The 17,757-nt window shown below is 37.4% G+C and overlaps 2 protein-coding genes across 4 annotated transcripts; one reads left to right on the top strand and one right to left on the bottom strand.

The window, feature by feature from the left end:
- Positions 1–200: 200 nt before the first annotated feature.
- LOC111802671 (uncharacterized) lies at positions 201–2,018 on the bottom strand. The gene is made up of 2 exons (XM_023687116.2): positions 1,861–2,018; positions 201–1,701 (listed from the first exon to the last, which is right to left on the bottom strand). Exons 1-2 carry the CDS (start codon positions 1,897–1,899, stop codon positions 853–855), a joined length of 888 nt encoding a protein of 295 aa, XP_023542884.2. The 5' UTR covers positions 1,900–2,018; the 3' UTR covers positions 201–852.
- Positions 2,019–14,180: 12,162 nt separating this feature from the next.
- Positions 14,181–16,113, top strand: LOC111801379 (squamosa promoter-binding protein 1-like). 3 transcript variants are annotated; one of them, XM_087126712.1, is made up of 2 exons: positions 14,181–14,728; positions 15,242–15,724. In XM_087126712.1, exons 1-2 carry the CDS (start codon positions 14,361–14,363, stop codon positions 15,267–15,269), a joined length of 396 nt encoding a protein of 131 aa, XP_086982838.1. In that variant the 5' UTR covers positions 14,181–14,360; the 3' UTR covers positions 15,270–15,724. The 3 variants fall into 3 exon arrangements, with proteins under 3 accessions (XP_086982838.1, XP_086982837.1, XP_023541125.2); XM_087126711.1 differs by lacking the exon at positions 15,242–15,724 and adding an exon at positions 15,768–16,113 and having other exon boundaries at positions 14,183–14,728; XM_023685357.2 differs by lacking the exon at positions 15,242–15,724 and adding an exon at positions 15,732–16,113 and having other exon boundaries at positions 14,193–14,728.
- The last annotated feature ends 1,644 nt before the right edge of the window (positions 16,114–17,757 follow it).

Genomic DNA, 17,757 nt, shown 5'->3' with positions numbered 1-17,757 from the left:
ATAGATACACAGCTTACAAAAAAATGTTATCTAACATTTTTATACGTCAAGACAGCCCATGTTATTAAAAGTCCGAGACTGTTTATAGCGTTTTTTTTATAGCTATAATAAATATTATAATATAGTATGAAACTATAGCTTATATACGTTGCTATAAAAACATTTTATAGCGTTTTATTGAAGCTATAATATATTTAATATAGCTAAAATACGATGCTATCATTATGAATTTCATATCAAACCATATGATGAGCTGAATTAAGTGATCAATACAAAGGTTTTCCAAAGACCCAAATCTCCCCTTTCCTCTCTATACCATGACACCATTATACCCAGCCCCACCAAGAACACAAAAGTTGAAAAAAAACACCAAAAAAAGTCAAATTCCTTACTCAGCTGATCTTTGACTGAGGAAGAGCAACATATACCATCCCCCACTAAACCCCACAAACCTGCTCAAAATAGTGTAAAATCAACTACATTTCTCCCCCAATATGTACAATGCAACATAACAATACCCAAACTCACTGAAATTAAACCAAAAATTACAACTTTCTTGACAGCTTCAATTGATCCCTTCCATGGCGGATCATATTCATCATAAAGGGATCCGAGGTTCCTCTCAGCGCAAAACCCATATGGGAAATGGAAATAAAATTGAAAATTTTCAAACTTTTTGCCATTTTGCTGCTGACATGAACACTCCGATCCCCAAATTTGGTCGTTTTTTGGCCTTTTTTTTAAGAACTAAACGAAACCCATTAAATTTCACAAGAGAAAAGAAGGGGAAAATGAAGAAATTCTAAAATCTAGTGAAGAAATCAAGGTGGGGTTTGATTAATTTCTCTTTCTCTAAATGAGAGAAGAAGTAATTGATGAACCAAGATTTGTTGGATCATGCCAAATTTGAGAGCTCCAATTGGCATAAAGACAATTTGGATCATTTGATTGAGCAATAATTTCATCTCTCTGATTTTGCTGATTCCAATCCAATCTCTTCATCTCATCTTTGAGTTGATCTCCACCGTTGGATCCCATCACATGATACTGATCAAACGGTGGAGAATCTAGGTTATCAAAAACACTCGAACCACTCAAACCACTCGAACCAACTCCATTCATGAACTTAGAACTCCAAGATGGGTTACCAAATAAATAACTCGAAAAAACCGAACTTGAATTGAACCCATTAACATGAAGATCCCTATGATCCATATTAGTAGAAGAAAACCCTAATCCAAGAGCATTTAACTGAGGTTGAAGATGATCATACCCGGAAAACGGAACGTTCAGATCCGAGCCATAAAAGATATTATTAGCACAAGAAGTCGAAGACGAAGAAGTGGAATCCGGTGCCGGGGACGATGAAGAATGAGTGGTAGTGGTGGCAGTGGCGGTGGCGGTAGATCGTTTGAGACGCTTGTTTTTCCTGCAGCCGCCGCCGACGGGGACGTTTCTCAAAGTGCCACCACGTGTCCAGTAGCGCTTGCACGCCTTACAAAAGTAACGAGGCTGAGACAAGCTGTAATTGTTGTAATAACAAAATTTGGTATTGGAAGAATCACAACGAGGGCATCTAAGAGGCTCTTGTGGTGGTTGTTGTTGTTTAACCATTGTTGATCTAGAAGAAGATCCCATAAGATTCAAACCCTTTTGATGATGTTCATCATTATGATCTAAATTGGATTGATGATTCTTCATCTATATGGAAAACAAAGAACAAAAACAACACGGATTTGATTAGAAACACAAATTTTATTCCATTCCAAGAGGAAAGGAACAAAAATCAAATGACGAATGGTCAATTTTGGAGCTAATAATTTGAGAGAGAGAGACAAAAAAGGAGGAAACTTTACTTACTTGTGGGTATTGGGTAGCTGATGAAGAGATGAGGGCCATTTTCTTAGAGCTTGTGAGAGGAATTCAAAGGGATTAATTTGATGATTATATAGAATATAATAACAACTTATAATCTCTCTCTCTCTCTCTCTCTCTCTCTTGATGAACAGGGAGAGAATGAAGAGAGAGAAACATTTAGAAATCCAATAAAAAAGAAAGGGAAATAAAGTTGGAAGAATATTACAGATGAGATGCTCTTTTTTATTTTTTTATTTTTTATCTTTCTTACATTTTACTGCGTAACATTTTACTTTATGATGAAGGTAAAACAAAGATATACAGAGGGGAATCCCAAGAGCTCAATGTCCAATGCAAAGCATCTAAACCATAATCCCACCGCTTCACGGCTTCTATGTTCGGTTGTTTTTAGATATTATACTCTTTGAGTTTTTCTTTTTGAGTTTTTAAAACGTGTCTGTTAGAGAGAGGTTTACGCACTGTTATAAAGAATGTTTCGTTTTTCTATCTAATCAAGGTGGGATCCTACGTCTAGTATCTTTGTAAACTAAACTATCTACTTAGGAACCCTTCGAGCATATTAATATATGTTATTTGGACCAACCCGTATGATGTTGAAGTTTCACGTATCGTTCTCGAGGAACCTATTTGATCTCTGAAGTTTATAAGGTATTGTGAGATCCCACGTGGGTTGGAGAGGAGAACTAAGCATACTTTATAAGGGTGTGAAAATCTCTCTTAGAAGAAAGTCTAAGAAAAAGCTTAAAAAGAATCAAATATCCACGAAAATAAATCTAAGGGTTAAAATTCACTCATAGATTAATCAAATAGGATTACGGCTAATAATGAAGAGGAAAACTAAAATAATAATAAAGAAAAATTATTAGGCTTTAAATACAAAATAAAAAAGAAATCATATCAATCAATGAATTCACCTAGACACACGAACATTAAAGTAAATGTGATAAAACTAGACCTAAACAAACTAGATACTGCCGGAAATTAAATATTAAATTGGATTATTGGTATAATTGCTATGTGTTTAGATTTGAGTTAGGGTTAGTGGGTATGGGTATGCATCAAATTTAGAAATTTGTACGCTGAAGCCAATCACCAGCCGATATTGTCTTTTTTAGGCTTTATCGAGAAGTTTCCATACCCATATAAAAATTGTTCCGTTCTCCTCTACAACCAACGTGGGATCTCACATTTTATCCATCTATGTTTCGTCTCCCATTTTAGAAAAATTTTCATTTATTTTTACAGTACTCAGGAAATAACCTACTCCAACTCGAGGGCGAAGAATTGAAGGATGATAATATATATATATGGGGTATGTCTATGTGGGTTTGGTAAGGAATGCACAAGGGGGATGGGCCAATATGCAAAGGAGGGGAGGGGGTTAGTGAGTATTAAATAGTGAATGCATTATTGATGGGTATAATTTAGAAGACTTTTGTGGGCATCTAAAGACCCTATTTTGAATAGGGGAAAAGCAAAAAGGAAATGAATTAAGGGTTGTACAATAACAATTCTATCTCTCTTTCTTTTCTGGTGGGAAGAAACTATTCCTTTTAGACATGAAATTGGTGATAGTTCCAAGAGCTAAGGGACAAAAGAGAGTAACATGTGGGGGTCCCTAGAAGAACAGAAAAGAAAAGAAAAAAAAGACCCTAAAAAAGAAGGGCACAAGGGGTTTGGGGGCCATGTGGAGGGCAGCTCGGCTAGCAAAGGGCAAGGAATTATTGTATAGGGTGAAGAACAAATGGATTTTGTAGTAAACCAAGGGATTTTCTCGTTTCCCCTAACATTCCATCATTATTCCCTCACCACTTTGCTTCCTTCATCTTATGTAGTAATATTAAACTTGTTTTGGGTTTCGGGAAATCATTCGTTTTAATATTTCTTACTGTTAGTAGATATCGTTCGTTTTGACACGTTAAGTATTGTCATTAGTCTCATGGTTTTGAAACGCGTCTACTAAGGAGAGATTTTCACGCACTCGTAAGAAATGGTTTGCTTTCCTCTGTAACAGATATGAGATCTCACAGAAAGAGAAAGTAAGATTCGGATTATCTTGTTGATCAATATCTGAAGACAAGAACACTTGTTTGAGATTTGAATCATTACACAAGCAAGATCAATCATGTCGAGTTTGAATAATTAGTCTCATGGTTTTAAACTTAGTATTTGGCTAAAAAGAAGACAAATGTTCTTCTTTAGTCTACTTTACAAATATAACATACATGTCTATATATAGCTTCAAAATGAAAACACGTAACCTTTCATGGATATTTCAAGAGTTGTAACGTTCGTAGTTTTTTAGAATCGGATCAAACAACAATACATTAAATTTATTTAAAAGGAATAGAAAACTTCAAAATCGGTTTGAGTTTGCAAAACAAAATGACAAAAAGTCCTACGAAACTTTAGAATAAATAATGAAGATGTGCGGAAATACAAATAAAACAGGTTGACAATCTTTCAAGCAACTAGCAATTCCTCTCGTTCTGTCCTTGCACGCCCTTCCTCTTACTTGAATAAGTTACTACCCTCAAAGTCACATCACACAGTCCAAAGTAATTCCCGACCGCACAAATGGACTATAACTATCATTCTCATGCACATAGACAATTGTCCTACGCTCTAATGTAGTTCTCATGCACACAAATAGGTAATTACTACGACTCTCATGTATGCATATAAGGAATTACTACAGCTTTCATGCTCATAGATGGATATTATAGAGAATCGTCTCATGTTTATATACATCCAAAAAAAAAATTGAGGAACCGAAGGATAAATTTAAGAAATTACCAACTGATTCATTGTCAATCACTCTTGGATATGGATGTAGATATGAGATGAACCACCACAATGGTACACCTAATTTTAAACAAAATGTTACAACGATATTCAAATCCTCGGGGATGCTATGAACCTAACTCAATTCTTCAGCCAAATAAGAGAAGGAATAAGAACGGAGTTGATGGAAAGTTGAGACCACGTGATTTTTGGTGATTTTCGGTAACTCGCTGGAAATCTGACAAGTCTACCAACGAGTTGAAGAATGGATCCAACCCGACCTGCCAATTGTTACCTCATGAACTTTTTCAATACTTACGTTTAGTAGGTACCCTATACATTTTTTCTTGAATTGAACGAGAAGGAGTGTGAAAAGATCAAAACCTTCTATTATCGAAAATGTAACTCCATCCTCCACTATTTAAAATGCAAAGTGACTTAGTTGTAAGTTTAAAGATCAAACTTACCATTAAAATGTAGGTACATTTTGAGACATGGGTCCTACAAACCCACCAAATGGCATGGCCTACTACCCAAGAGGGCACTATGAGTTAAGGGTATCTGAGGACAAGAGAATCCAAACTGGCTAATATGAAAGCAACTCAACATGCACGCTTTTGAAGCTAAAGTTCGTGGAATTTTGAAGTTCAATGAAGAAGAAACAGATAAGAGGAGACCTCATACCATCAACTCAACAACTCATCACATATCCCTCGTGTTCAGACAATGATCTTAATCCCATTTTGGTCGGCCGCTTATTTCGACATCCACTTTTCACAAACAAACATGTTGTATTAGTATGCTAACAAACATTTTCATTTAGCATCTGATGCCCCGACATTCTTTTACATCTTTTGCAATATGATCACGTTATCTGTTAGGTTAAAAAGGGTGTTGGAAAAGCTGGGTCAGAATCAAGACAAGTCAACTATTATTCGCTGTGATAGTAGCTCTGCTATCAAGCTTTCAAAAAACCCAGTAATGCACAGTCGGAGTAAACACATAGATGTGCGTTTCCATTTCCTTCGAGAGCTCACAAAAGCTGGCACTGTGGAATTGGTGCATTGTGGCACACCGGAACAGTTAGCTGATATGATAACTAAACCACTAAAATTGGATGCTTTCTTGAAGTTGAGAAAATTATTGAGAATTACGTAGATATAAACGGATTACTATGTTGAATCTGAATCGTTAAATTTGAATTAGATTTGATTTAGTTATTTGAATTACATTGGATTTAGATTTTCTTGTTTTCGGATTTAGTCATTCTCATTCTATCGAGATTTCTCTCAATTCTACTGATTTTTTTAATATTCTCCAGAATTAATCTATGTACTTCTTTTCCTTGCATTCTAAACTCGTGCACCGATATCAAACAAATTCTAAGATATCCATTTCTCAATCTATTTGTCTCATATAATAGATATGTGTATAGATAAATAGATTTATAGATATATATAGTGAGAGGGAATTCATAGTTAAAGGTCTTTGTGGTTTGATGAGAAAGAGAAATGGATGAGTTTCTTTCACAAAGTTTGAAAACTTTGATCAAATTGAACATTAATATAAACACAAGTGGGGAACCCAACATGTCTAGTGGTCATGACAAGACTCATCACTATTCCCTCATTCCTCTTCATTATTTCTGTCTTTTTCTAATCAAAATTATTTTTAAAGTTTGAATTTTGAATTTGTGGATTGAAATGGATACATCGATCTGTGTGCCAGCGAGGGGGCCTGTGAGATCTCACGTTAGTTGAAGAAGAGAACGAAACATTCCTCATAAAGGTATAGAAATCTCTCCCTAACCGATGCGTTTTAAAATCGAAACAATATCTGCTAGCAATAGGCTTAGATTATTATAGCACCCGTCATAATGTAAATCGCGCAAGTGATGCCAGGAAACAGACCGCTACATCATAAGTCCCGAAGTATCATTATTGTACCTTAAACTTTATACTATTATATTGGAATAATTTGTAGAGTATTTTATATTATAAGTATAAAAGTGTGAGGAAGATGGGTGATATTCTCTCCTAAGTTGGCAAGAAAGATATATTAATCTAAGAGAATTTAAAATTGTAAAATATCAAATTGTCATCATTATGTCGATCTTAACAAGGATTTGCTTACGTTAAATTGAAATTCTATGCACTTGTAACCTTGTTGTCGTCCATTATCCACATTGTATTTAATTATTTATCCCTTTAGGATTTGTTTAATCAATTTATTAAATATCTCCTACCTAATTTAGGTGCTCCTCCTCGTCCACCGATGTCGAAAATATTTTTTTTAATATATAACTGTACCATGTCAAAAGTTCATACCAAGATTTGGAATAGAGAATTCTGACAATTTTTATCCCCGAAAGACTAATACGGTCCTTTCAGCCAAAAATTACTCCAAACTAAACATGCTTAAGTTTGAAGCTCGTGAAAAGAAGTAACAACTTAAGCCCACCATTAGCAGATATTGTCTTCGTTGGATTTTCCCTTTCGGGCTTCCCCTCAATATTTTTAAAACGCGTATGATAGGGAGAGGTTTTCACACCCTTATAAAAAATGTTTCGTTTCCCTTTCCAACCGATGTGGGATCTCACAATCCACCCCCTTTAGGACCCATCGTCGTCACTACAGTCGTTCCCATCTCTAATCGATGTAAGATTTCACAATTCACCCCTCTTCGGGCCCAACGTCATCGCTGACACTCGTTTCTTTCTACCATCGATGTGGGATCTCACAAAAGGTGCATAGCATTGGTATAAATAGTAACTATGAAGTCTTTTAAGTATTTCTTAACCATTATATAGATCACTATCATTCAAATGTTGTCTCGGTTCATTGATGTACTATCTCATAACTCGAGCATCACACCACAAAAAAAAAAAAAAAAAAAAAAAAAAAAAAAAAAAAGAACATAACAACAATAATTTAATTAATAAAAGAGATAAGAATTGTTAAATAATAATAATAATAATATAGCCATCATTTTCGTTGTTAATAACTTAGCATAGGAGGCGGTGTAGGGTTTGATTTTCTTAATCACAAGTGAGATTCGTCAACTTCTTTGGATTTACTTAATCTAATCTTGAAATTTTATAACCAATTCTTAAGTTGTCATTATGAGCTTGATTTTAATCTTAAACGTGTTTTATTATAGTTAAAGTTAATTTGTAAATTTAGTTAATAAAAAAATTAAAATTTAGTTCGTTATAAAAAATTATGAAAATTTTATCCAATTATAAAAATTATTTATAAATCATAAACGCACAAATTTACGAGATTTCACGTCAGTTGGAGAGGGGAGGAAAGCATTCTTTGCAAGGACGTGGAAACCTTTTCTTAGTAGACGTGAATTAAAACTGTGAGAGTGACGGTGACATGTAGCGGGCTAAAGTGGACAATATCTACTAGCGGTAGCCTCGAACTATTACAAATGATATCAAAGCCAGATACCGAGTAGTGTATTAGCAAGGACGTTTGGTCCCCACGAGAGGTGGATTGTGAGATCCCATATAAATTGTGAGGCTGATGCGGTGGATTGTGAGATCACATATCAGTTGGAGAGTGGAACGAAGCATTCTTTATATAACAAGGATGTGGAAACCTCTCTCTAGTAAACGCATATTAAAACTGTGAGGCTAACGGCGATACGTAACGAACTAAGCAAACAATATATGTTAGCATTAGCCTCAAATTTTACTGGTTAAGGGCTGGGTTTAAATTTTTTTTGAAAGTATTTTTATTAATTTGAAAATTATAGAAAATTATAGAAAATAAATTAAATAAAGTTCAACCCATTAAAATTAAATTTATAATTTAATCAAAATATAGAGATGTAATTATTTTTTTATTTATGCATTTAATTAAATGAGACCTAATAAAGAAAGATTTTTGTATTTAAATTATGAATATAAATAATAATGATTTAAATATAGCGTTAATTACGAATAATTATTATAAATAAGCATTAATTACTCTCATAAAAAGCCACTCATCATGCCCACTTTACCCCTAATTTTATGGGACCCTGCTTCGTAATTTTACCCCATTATGTGGTCGGCTGAGATTGGTTGTACGGCGGACGCCCACCGCCACCGCCAATCTTTCCTTTCAGCCCCTCCCAATAAAATAATTGCAATTTGGTACATTTTATTTTGCCGACACTTGGATGTGGGCCTGGTTGTGGGCCTTATTGGGCCGTTGCCTAAATGCTGACCTCGAGCTAATGGGCCTGGTCCAACCTAGTTCGACCCAATTCCCCAAGGATAGTACTCGCATACAACTTTTAATAAATAGACATTTTAATTATTTATTATTATTTTTTGTTTACAATAATGGCCCATTAAACAGTTGTATTATAATTTCTATATTTATTAATGTAAAATATTACTTTATTGATAAACTAAAATAATTATTAATCTCGCCGAACTTTTTTATTTTTTATTTTTTTTTTTTTGTAAATATTAGGAGCATGGTTGGGTGTGTGCGTGGGAGTGAGAGTAACGTGTGATTGTGAGAAGCAACGAGCAACGAGCGGGATCGAGAGACATGCGAGATGTGGTGGCTGCAAGCGAGAGTGAGTAGCGTGGTGCATGCGGTTGCAAGGGGCGGTGCAACATGGGCGTGAGAGTGCGATGTGATGGTTGCGACCAAGAATGAGAATGGTGCAAATGCATGGGAGCGCGATGGTGTGGTTAGAAATTGCACATTAGTATAATGCTTACCACACTAGCTTCGACTCGGTGCCCCGAAGTTTAGGGTTTAAGGAAGACTATTCCCTCTTTAGGTTGAATAGGGAATCCTTTGGAGTTTTCTCCTTTTTTGTGTAAATTAGATTAGAAATAAGTCAAACCAGATCGAGCAGAGATCGGATTGGAGAGTGTGTCGTTCACACGTCCACATGTTGGTCGAGGAGGGAACTTGGACCTTGGCCCAATTTCTCTCTTCACCTTTACTTTCTAGCTTGGGTTGAGCCGTGTGAGCTTCTTTATGTTTTAGTACCGTCAAATCGTATAGGACTGACTCTAGGTTTCCATTGTGTCTTGCATTCAAGTAGAACTATAGCCTTTTTTAGGCTTAAGTGCTCCAAGACCAAGTCTCGAGTTATTCTTAAGATCAATTGTCGAACTCCATTAAGACATTTTTAGGTTTTTATAAATTTCGAGATAATTTGGTAACTCACATTCCACTTCTGTGTTTTCCTTGTGGCTTTCAATAAGTTAAGAATGGATGAAAACCTACTCTTAACACACTTGGTAAGCTGAAAAGAGGGGAAGGAGTGTGTCAAGTATATGCCAGACACCAACAGCACGCGCCCACAATGGTGCACATGGCTACTCAAAGATAGCCTCCGCAAAGCAATGTAGAGGCATTCCTGATGCTTCTACCTCCCATGCTAGCTACACAATTGCACACTTGCATCGCCTCGACCTCGACTTCAACACGTCACTTTATTATAAAATTTTATTCTATCATAGTCTTTCTTTGGTTTCGGCTCAACTCGTTTTTAGTTTCGGCTCAACTCGTGTTTAGTACTCTTTGACACAATTTGTATCACAAATTTGAATCAGTCTATTTCATTGTTCATACCATGATTCTCTCGCAACTTTACTATTTGATTTCCACGGAGGATCAACTAGTAAAATGAGGACTCTTCACAATAGTATGATATTGTCCACTTTGAGTATAAGCTCTCATGATTTTGTTTTGGCTTTCCCAAAACACCTCATGCCAATGAAGATAGTATTCCTTAATTATAAACCCTTGATCATTCCCTACATTAGCTGAGGTGAGATTTTCATCATCCAACAGTGAGTACATGACTTGCAAAATAATAAGAAACTACATATTAGTGCGGTGGCACCACCTCTACTGCTTAAGGTAGCTCGGAGGCCATGAGAATTTGGTTGTAGCAAGGTTTGGAGTACGAAGAAATATATATATTTTCATTTTCTTTATAAATTAGGCTAGAAGCGATCCGAACTGAACCCAAAATAATGTACATAAAATTAAGATCGATAATTTTACGATAGAAATAATTTATATTGATTCACTTTAATGAAAAATTAAAATCTCAGCTAATATAATTATTAGTTTTAAGTCTTAAGTAGCACAGCTCGTAAAGTTGAGTAGCATAAATGATTTTTTTTCCTTAAAATTGTTGGATAAAAGTCCCAAATCCGTTAATTTATGGAATAATCATAGGTTTATAATCAACAAATACTATCTCCATCAATACGAAGCCTTCTAGGTAAGCCCAAAGCAAAGCCATGTGAATAGAATTCTCAAGTCAAAAACAAAGGACTCCAAAAGAAAAAAGAGTCAAAGGCTCCTCGAAGGCATAGTAAAAAATGACTAAGCTTTTAATTACGTCTCAACATAAAGATGATTCGTAGAATCATCAGAATTTATGATATCAATATCTTGATCTTCATAGTTTAGATTGTCGGTAAAAATCGACACGTTTGGCTTTTCTTGAACGAATTTGATGATCTTGCGCTGCCTTTTTTTTTTTCTTCTTCGTCTTCTTTTTCTTCTTCTTCTTCTTTCTCCCGGCATTCTAACTCGTCGATTAATTTGTATGACCATCGAGGAACTTCTTTATGGATCTTCTTAGTCCAATCGAGTTAGACTCCAAAAGAAAATGAGTCGAGCCTCGATTAAGGGGAGGCGTACTTTGTTCGAGGGGAGGTGTTGGATGAAAGTCCCACATCGACTAACTTAAGGACATTTCCGAACGAGTTAGACTCCAAAAGAAAAGGAGTCGAGCCTCGATTAAGGCGAGGCGTACTTTGTTCGAGGGGAGGTGTTAGATGAAAGTCCCACATCGACTAACTTAAGGACATTTCCGAACGAGTTAGACTCCAAAAGAAAAGGAGTCGAGCCTCGATTAAGGGGAGGCGTACTTTGTTCGAGGGGAGGTGTTGGATGAAAGTCCCACATCGACTAACTTAAGGACATTTCCGAACGAGTTAGACTCCAAAAGAAAAGGAGTCGAGCCTCGATTAAGGGGAGGCGTACTTTGTTCGAGGGGAGGTGTTGGATGAAAGTCCCACATCGACTAACTTAAGGACATTTCCGAACGAGTTAGACTCCAAAAGAAAAGGAATCGAGCCTCGATTAAGGGGAGGCGTACTTTGTTCGAGGGGAGGTGTTAGATGAAAGTCCCACATCGACTAACTTAAGGACATTTCCGAACGAGTTAGACTCCAAAAGAAAAGGAGTCGAGCCTCGATTAAGGGGAGGCGTACTTTGTTCGAGGGGAGGTGTTGGATGAAAGTCCCACATCGACTAACTTAAGGACATTTCCGAACGAGTTAGACTCCAAAAGAAAAGGAGTCGAGCCTCGATTAAGGTGAGGCGTACTTTGTTCGAGGGGAGGTGTTAGATGAAAGTCCCACATCGACTAACTTAAGGACATTTCCGAACGAGTTAGACTCCAAAAGAAAAGGAGTCGAGCCTCGATTAAGGGGAGGCGTACTTTGTTCGAGGGAATGTGTTGGATGAAAGTCCCACATCGGCTAATTTAAGGACATTTCCGAATTCGCTTCCGACTAGTACTAGCATTAGTATAAGTTCATTAACCACGTAAGATCAATTCATCCCGATGAAGAATTCCCGATTACAAACGAAGAAATATATCGTAACTTAGAAGGGATATTATATATAATAATGGAGATGAGATCGTGATCCAGTACAGTTTGGGTAAGATTTGAGTGAATGAATGCTTCCGAAAATGTAAATAAGTACAGACTCTGAGATGAACTTAAAGCCATTTGGACCCACTCAGCATAAAGCTCTAATGTGCTGCACTGTGAGCTATCCCTCTAGCCAGTACAAATGGGTCCAATTTTATATCTCTTTTTCTTCATTATTGCTGTTCTTAGGGTTTTCATCATACTCTTTTTCATTTTAAATACACATTCAACCCATTATCGTGGTATTATTAACCCATGTTTGATACCTATTTTTATGAACATAACAATATTTTGAATCTATTTGGCTCGTATATGGTTCGGTTAAACCTCGTAAATAGTTTTTAGTATCGTTTTTTTTACTATTATAAACTCGAAAGATTATCTTAGAATTAGAACTAGGGTTCACTCCATAATTGACACAGTACAGAAAATGAACAGAAAGAACCATTCCCTAGAGCAGCTTCATTTTAAATTACTGTCATAAAGAATGATAGATAAAGATAGAGATGGGATGCAAAATGGGTCCAATTCATGCATCTCATTTATATTATATACAATATCTCTACTCCCTCCTCCCTACTCCCACTACTCCCTTACTACGGTAACGGTTCAAGCTCACCGCTAGCAGATATTGTCTTCTCTGAAATTTCCTTTTCGAGCTTTCTTTCAAAGTTTTTAAAACCAGTATGCTAGGGAGAGGTTTCTACACCCTTATAAAAAAAATGTTTTATTCTCCTCTCCAACCGTTGTGGGATCTCACCATCCACCCCCTTCGAGGCCCAGCGTCCTCACTGTCACTCGTTTCTTTCTCCAATCGATGTGGGACTCCCCAATCCACCCCCTTTGGGATTCAGCGTCCTTGTTGATACACCACCTCGTGTCTACCTCCCTTTGGGGCTTAGCCTCCTCGCTGGCACATCGCCCGATGTCTGACTCTGATACCATTTGTAACAGCCCAAGTCCACCGCTAGCAGACATTGTCTTCTCTGGGATTTCCTTTTCGAGCTTTCTCTCAAGGTTTTTAAAACGTGTATGCTAGGGAGAGGTTTTCACACCCTTATAAAAAAGAAAATGTTTCATTCCCCTCTCCAACCGATATGGGATCTCACTATTCATCCCCCCCCCCCCCCTCCTTCGAGGCCCAGTGTCCTCACTGTCACTCCTTTCCTTCTCCAATTAATGTAGGACTCCCCAATCCAGCCCCTTTGGGATCCCAGCGTCCTTGCTAGTACACCACCTCGTGTCCACCTCCCTCCAGGGCTTCGCCTCCTCGCTAGCACATCACTCAATGTCCGACTCTGATACCATTTGCAACAATTCAAGCCCACTGCTAGCAGATATTGTCCTCTTTAGAATTTCCTTTCTAGCTTCATCTCAAGGTTTTTAAAACAACTAGGGAGAGGTTTCCACACTCTTATAAAAAATGTGTCTTTACCCAGTTCCCCTCTTCAACCGAGTTCCCCTCTTCAACCGATGTGGGATCTCACAACTACTCTCCCCTAAATTTTCACCCTAAAAACCACCAAATCCTCAAAAGATTCGAACTTTTGAGTCTTTTAACTAAATGGTAGGTTTAAACTCGTTGAGTTATGTACACGTTAACACACTAAGTTCGAGTTGAACTACTCCAAACATGAGAAGACAAATTTTGCAAAGATTAATAAGTGAGTGGGGGATAGGTCTCTAAGATATATTTTAAAGTAATTGTGTACTCCAACTTGGCTGCTCAAGGTATGTGGAGAACATTATTGGTTCAAAAACCTTATATTATAAAAGAAAAAGGGAAAAAGATGATTTTTTTAGCAACCCCGTTTGCCCTTATTGTTTATATATAAATGTTTATGGCTAAAGATGGGAAAAATGACTCAAAAAATGGAGTTTGTGGTCCTTAGCCTCTGGTAGTAATATTACTACTCCTAATCTCCTCTCTTCTTTTCTTACCAACACCAACCAATTCTTTCTCTTCTTACTCTCTGTGCCTCTGTCTTTCTCTTCTGAAATGGTCACCGGAAAAGCCGATGGAAAACGGAGACTAAATTACTACGACGCGGAGGAGGACGAGGACGAGGAAGAGGAGGACGAGGAGGAAGACGGTGATGGAGAATTAGGGTTTGGTGAGGATTTCAATAAGAAGAAGAAAATTGTGGGTGGTGATGGTTCTTCTAATAAAGGATCAGGATCTGGGTACGGTGGAGCTGCGGCGGCGGTGGTAGCTGTAGCACCGTCGTGTCAAGCGGATAATTGTAATGCCGATCTGTCGGGTTCGAAGCGCTACCATCGCCGCCATAAGGTCTGTGAGTTTCATGCCAAAGCTCCGGCGGTTGTGGTTGCCGGAATCCACCAACGGTTCTGTCAACAATGCAGCAGGTACTTTTGGATCAAAACCCTAATCTTAGATCTGGTTCTAATTCTATGGTTTAAGCTATGTTTTAAGCTAACATGAAATTTAATTAATCATATGAGGAAATAACATGATTAATTTTTTTCATATCTATCATGAAATTGAGGATTTAAGATTAATAGTGTCATATATCTGACAAAGTTCAGGGATAATAATAGATAGTTAGGAATGACGTACGAATAATAGATGGTCGAGAACAATATTTTCACAATGGTATATGATATAGTCTACTTTGGACACAAACCCTCGATTTTTCTTTCAGTTTCATTCAAAAAAGTCCTGATACCAATGGGACGTTGGTTATATACTGTGCTCTTATCTAGCTTAGTTCTTCCTTTAGGGACAGTAAGCATACTGTCTTTCTATCTCCCTACCAATAGTTATATACTGTGAGCCGTTGTTGTTACTTTCTTGCATATATAACACCTCTTTAAATCTCTGCACTCGTTTTCTAAAACCTTTTCTTAAACCGAGACCAGGGCTCGAGCATATATCGCTTGGCCGTAGGCAACGTAAGAACGAATTGGCTTAGCTCACTTGTTGCTGGACAGTGAGTGCTGCACAATCGCAAGTCATCTGTCATTAAAAGTGTGATTGTGACAAGTGGTGTTAGTCTAAGGCATGAGTCAGATACTAATTGACAGGAACAACAAATCCGATGCAACTCTTACTTATACATCTGTGATCATTTTCGTTCCTAATGTAGAGCTCCAGTCGTAGTCTCGACATAGATTGCTTTCCATCTAAGGACTTTGGTTAACCCTCATCATCAATCTCTTTGGGTAATTGAGTATTAGACAAAATTGTATGTAGGATTTGATAAATTTAAGATTTTATGAGGTGCATTTAGGTTTTAATGGTGTTTAAAGCCATATTAGTTGTGAATTGTTCTATAAAAAAGGATAGTATCAAACATTTGATCACGTGATAACTAAAGATACATCATTTGTGTTCCTCTATGAAATGGAGATTTCATGGGCTTATGGAGTTTGATCTAACAAAAAGGAGTTGTCGAAAGCGGTTGGCGGGACATAACCAGCGGCGGAGGAAGAGCTCATCCGACGTCCATGGCGAAAGCTGAAGCTAGGTAGCAATGACCAGAATGATGAACATTGATGTAGTTTATAGGGTCTTCCTTCCCCCAAGCAATTTTTTGTTGGTTTTGTTGTTGGTCAATGCTTACATTATTTTCACCTCTGCTTGCTCTCTCTCTTCTGTCAATCCCCAGCTTTTGCCTTTGTACTGGAAGACCAATTTATTGCTTTTGTAGGGAAGGCAGTCTTATTATTTTCTTCAACAATTGCATTCATAACCATTTGGAATAATTATGAGCTGCACCTTTGTTTTGTTACTATTCTCCCCCTTTTGTTTTCCATATATATCACAGTAGTAGTTATTCGTGTTGGCATCTAAGATGATAGCAGTTCTTCGTGTGTTGGCATCTAAGATGATAGCAGTTCTTCGTGTTCATAAGACGAGGCGTCTAAAATGATAACAATTCTTCGTGTTCATAAGACGAGGCGTCTAAGATGATAGCAATTTTTCGTGTTCATAAGACGAGGCGTCTAAGATGATAGCAATTTTTCGTGTTCATAAGACGAGGCGTCTAAGATGATAGCAATTTTTCGTGTTCATAAGACGAGGCGTCTAAGATGATAGCAGTTCTTCGTGTTCAAGACATGATAGCAATTCAAAATACCAATTCCCATGTCCATTAGGTTGCCGGAATATTTGAAGTAGTGTGCAATCATGAAGGCATGTAATAGCAAACGTGTCATTTCTTAATTATGCTAATATGGTCATTAAGCAAAATACCAACCAGAAATGATTGAATAGCTCACCGCTAGCAGATATTGTACTCTTTGGGTAATCAGGCTTCCCCTCAAGATTTCCACACCGATGCTTCGTTTTCGCTGGTATAACACCCAGTGTCTAGCTCTTAAACCATTTGTAACACGTTTCCCTCTCTAATTGAGGTGGGATCTCACAATCCACCCCCCTTGGAGGGAGGCCCAGGGTCTTCGCTGGCACACTACCCAATGTCTAACTCTAATACTATTTGTAACACATTCTTCTCTCTAATTGATGTAGGATCTCCACTCCCCTTGAGGCCCAACGTCCTTATAAGAATACCATTTGTAATAGAACAAACATTTTTTATAAGAATAATGTTTACATACCGCCCGGTGTTTAGCTTTGTTACCATTTGTAACCGCCGCCCGGTGTTTAGCTTTGTTACCATTTGTAACCGCTTAAACTCACCGCGATTGGAGAGGGGAATGAAACATTTCTTATAAGGGCGTGAAATCTTCTCCCTAGTAGAAGGGCAATGTTACAAGATTGAGGTTTGCACACCGCCCAATGCAGCACTCTGTTACCATTTATAACAGCAACAAACCAAGCTCAAGCCCACCGCTATTGGGAGAGGTTTCAGTAGGGTGGTAAAAGCAATATTGAAGCAATGCTTGCAACATACGAGGAATCAAAGAGCATTACAAAAAAAGCCAACAGGACACCACTTTTCAAGGATATCCAGGTAGACGTAGTTGGACGATGAAGATGACAAGCATTCAATTCACAACATCTATTTCAAGCATGATATATGGTAATTATTGCTCCACAAAACATTAATACTCAGCAGCTATAACTATTGTTCATTTCAGTCCGTAGGATTAACCTTCAACTCGAAGTAATTGAGGTTACCTTCATGCTGTCAAAAGGGTGGCCGGGTTTCCATGGGTCTTCGATGGAGACACTTTCACATTTTCTTAACCAGAAATGGCAAATGGCTCTGAAGAGGAAAGGTTCTTTTTTTTAGAGTACCCTTCATAAAAGATCCAGTGGAGACAGGGTGGACTCAGTAGCTCAGAGGATTAGAGCATGTGAGGGTGGACTCGGTAGCTCAGAGGATTAGAGCATGTGACTACGAACCACGGTGTTAGGGGTTCGAATCCCTCACTAACTAACTAATGGTATAGCTTCCTTACACCAAAGG

Source organism: Cucurbita pepo, chromosome 9, assembly GCF_057944985.1.
Source record: "Cucurbita pepo subsp. pepo isolate OVF chromosome 9, ASM5794498v1, whole genome shotgun sequence".
Lineage (NCBI taxonomy): Eukaryota > Viridiplantae > Streptophyta > Magnoliopsida > Cucurbitales > Cucurbitaceae > Cucurbita > Cucurbita pepo.
This window is presented reverse-complemented; position numbering and strand designations above follow the sequence as displayed.

Excerpts from the sequence above, each read along its gene's own strand:
- LOC111802671 (XM_023687116.2), bottom strand. The coding sequence starts at position 1,899 with ATGGCCCTCATCTCTTCATCAGCTACCCAATACCCACAA. Across the intron at positions 1,702-1,860 it reads CAGCTACCCAATACCCACAA|ATGAAGAATCATCAATCCAA; the intron begins GTAAGTAAAGTT and ends TTTTCCATATAG.
- LOC111801379 (XM_023685357.2), top strand. The coding sequence starts at position 14,361 with ATGGTCACCGGAAAAGCCGATGGAAAACGGAGACTAAATTACTACGAC. Across the intron at positions 14,729-15,731 it reads TTCTGTCAACAATGCAGCAG|ATTTCATGGGCTTATGGAGT; the intron begins GTACTTTTGGAT and ends TATGAAATGGAG.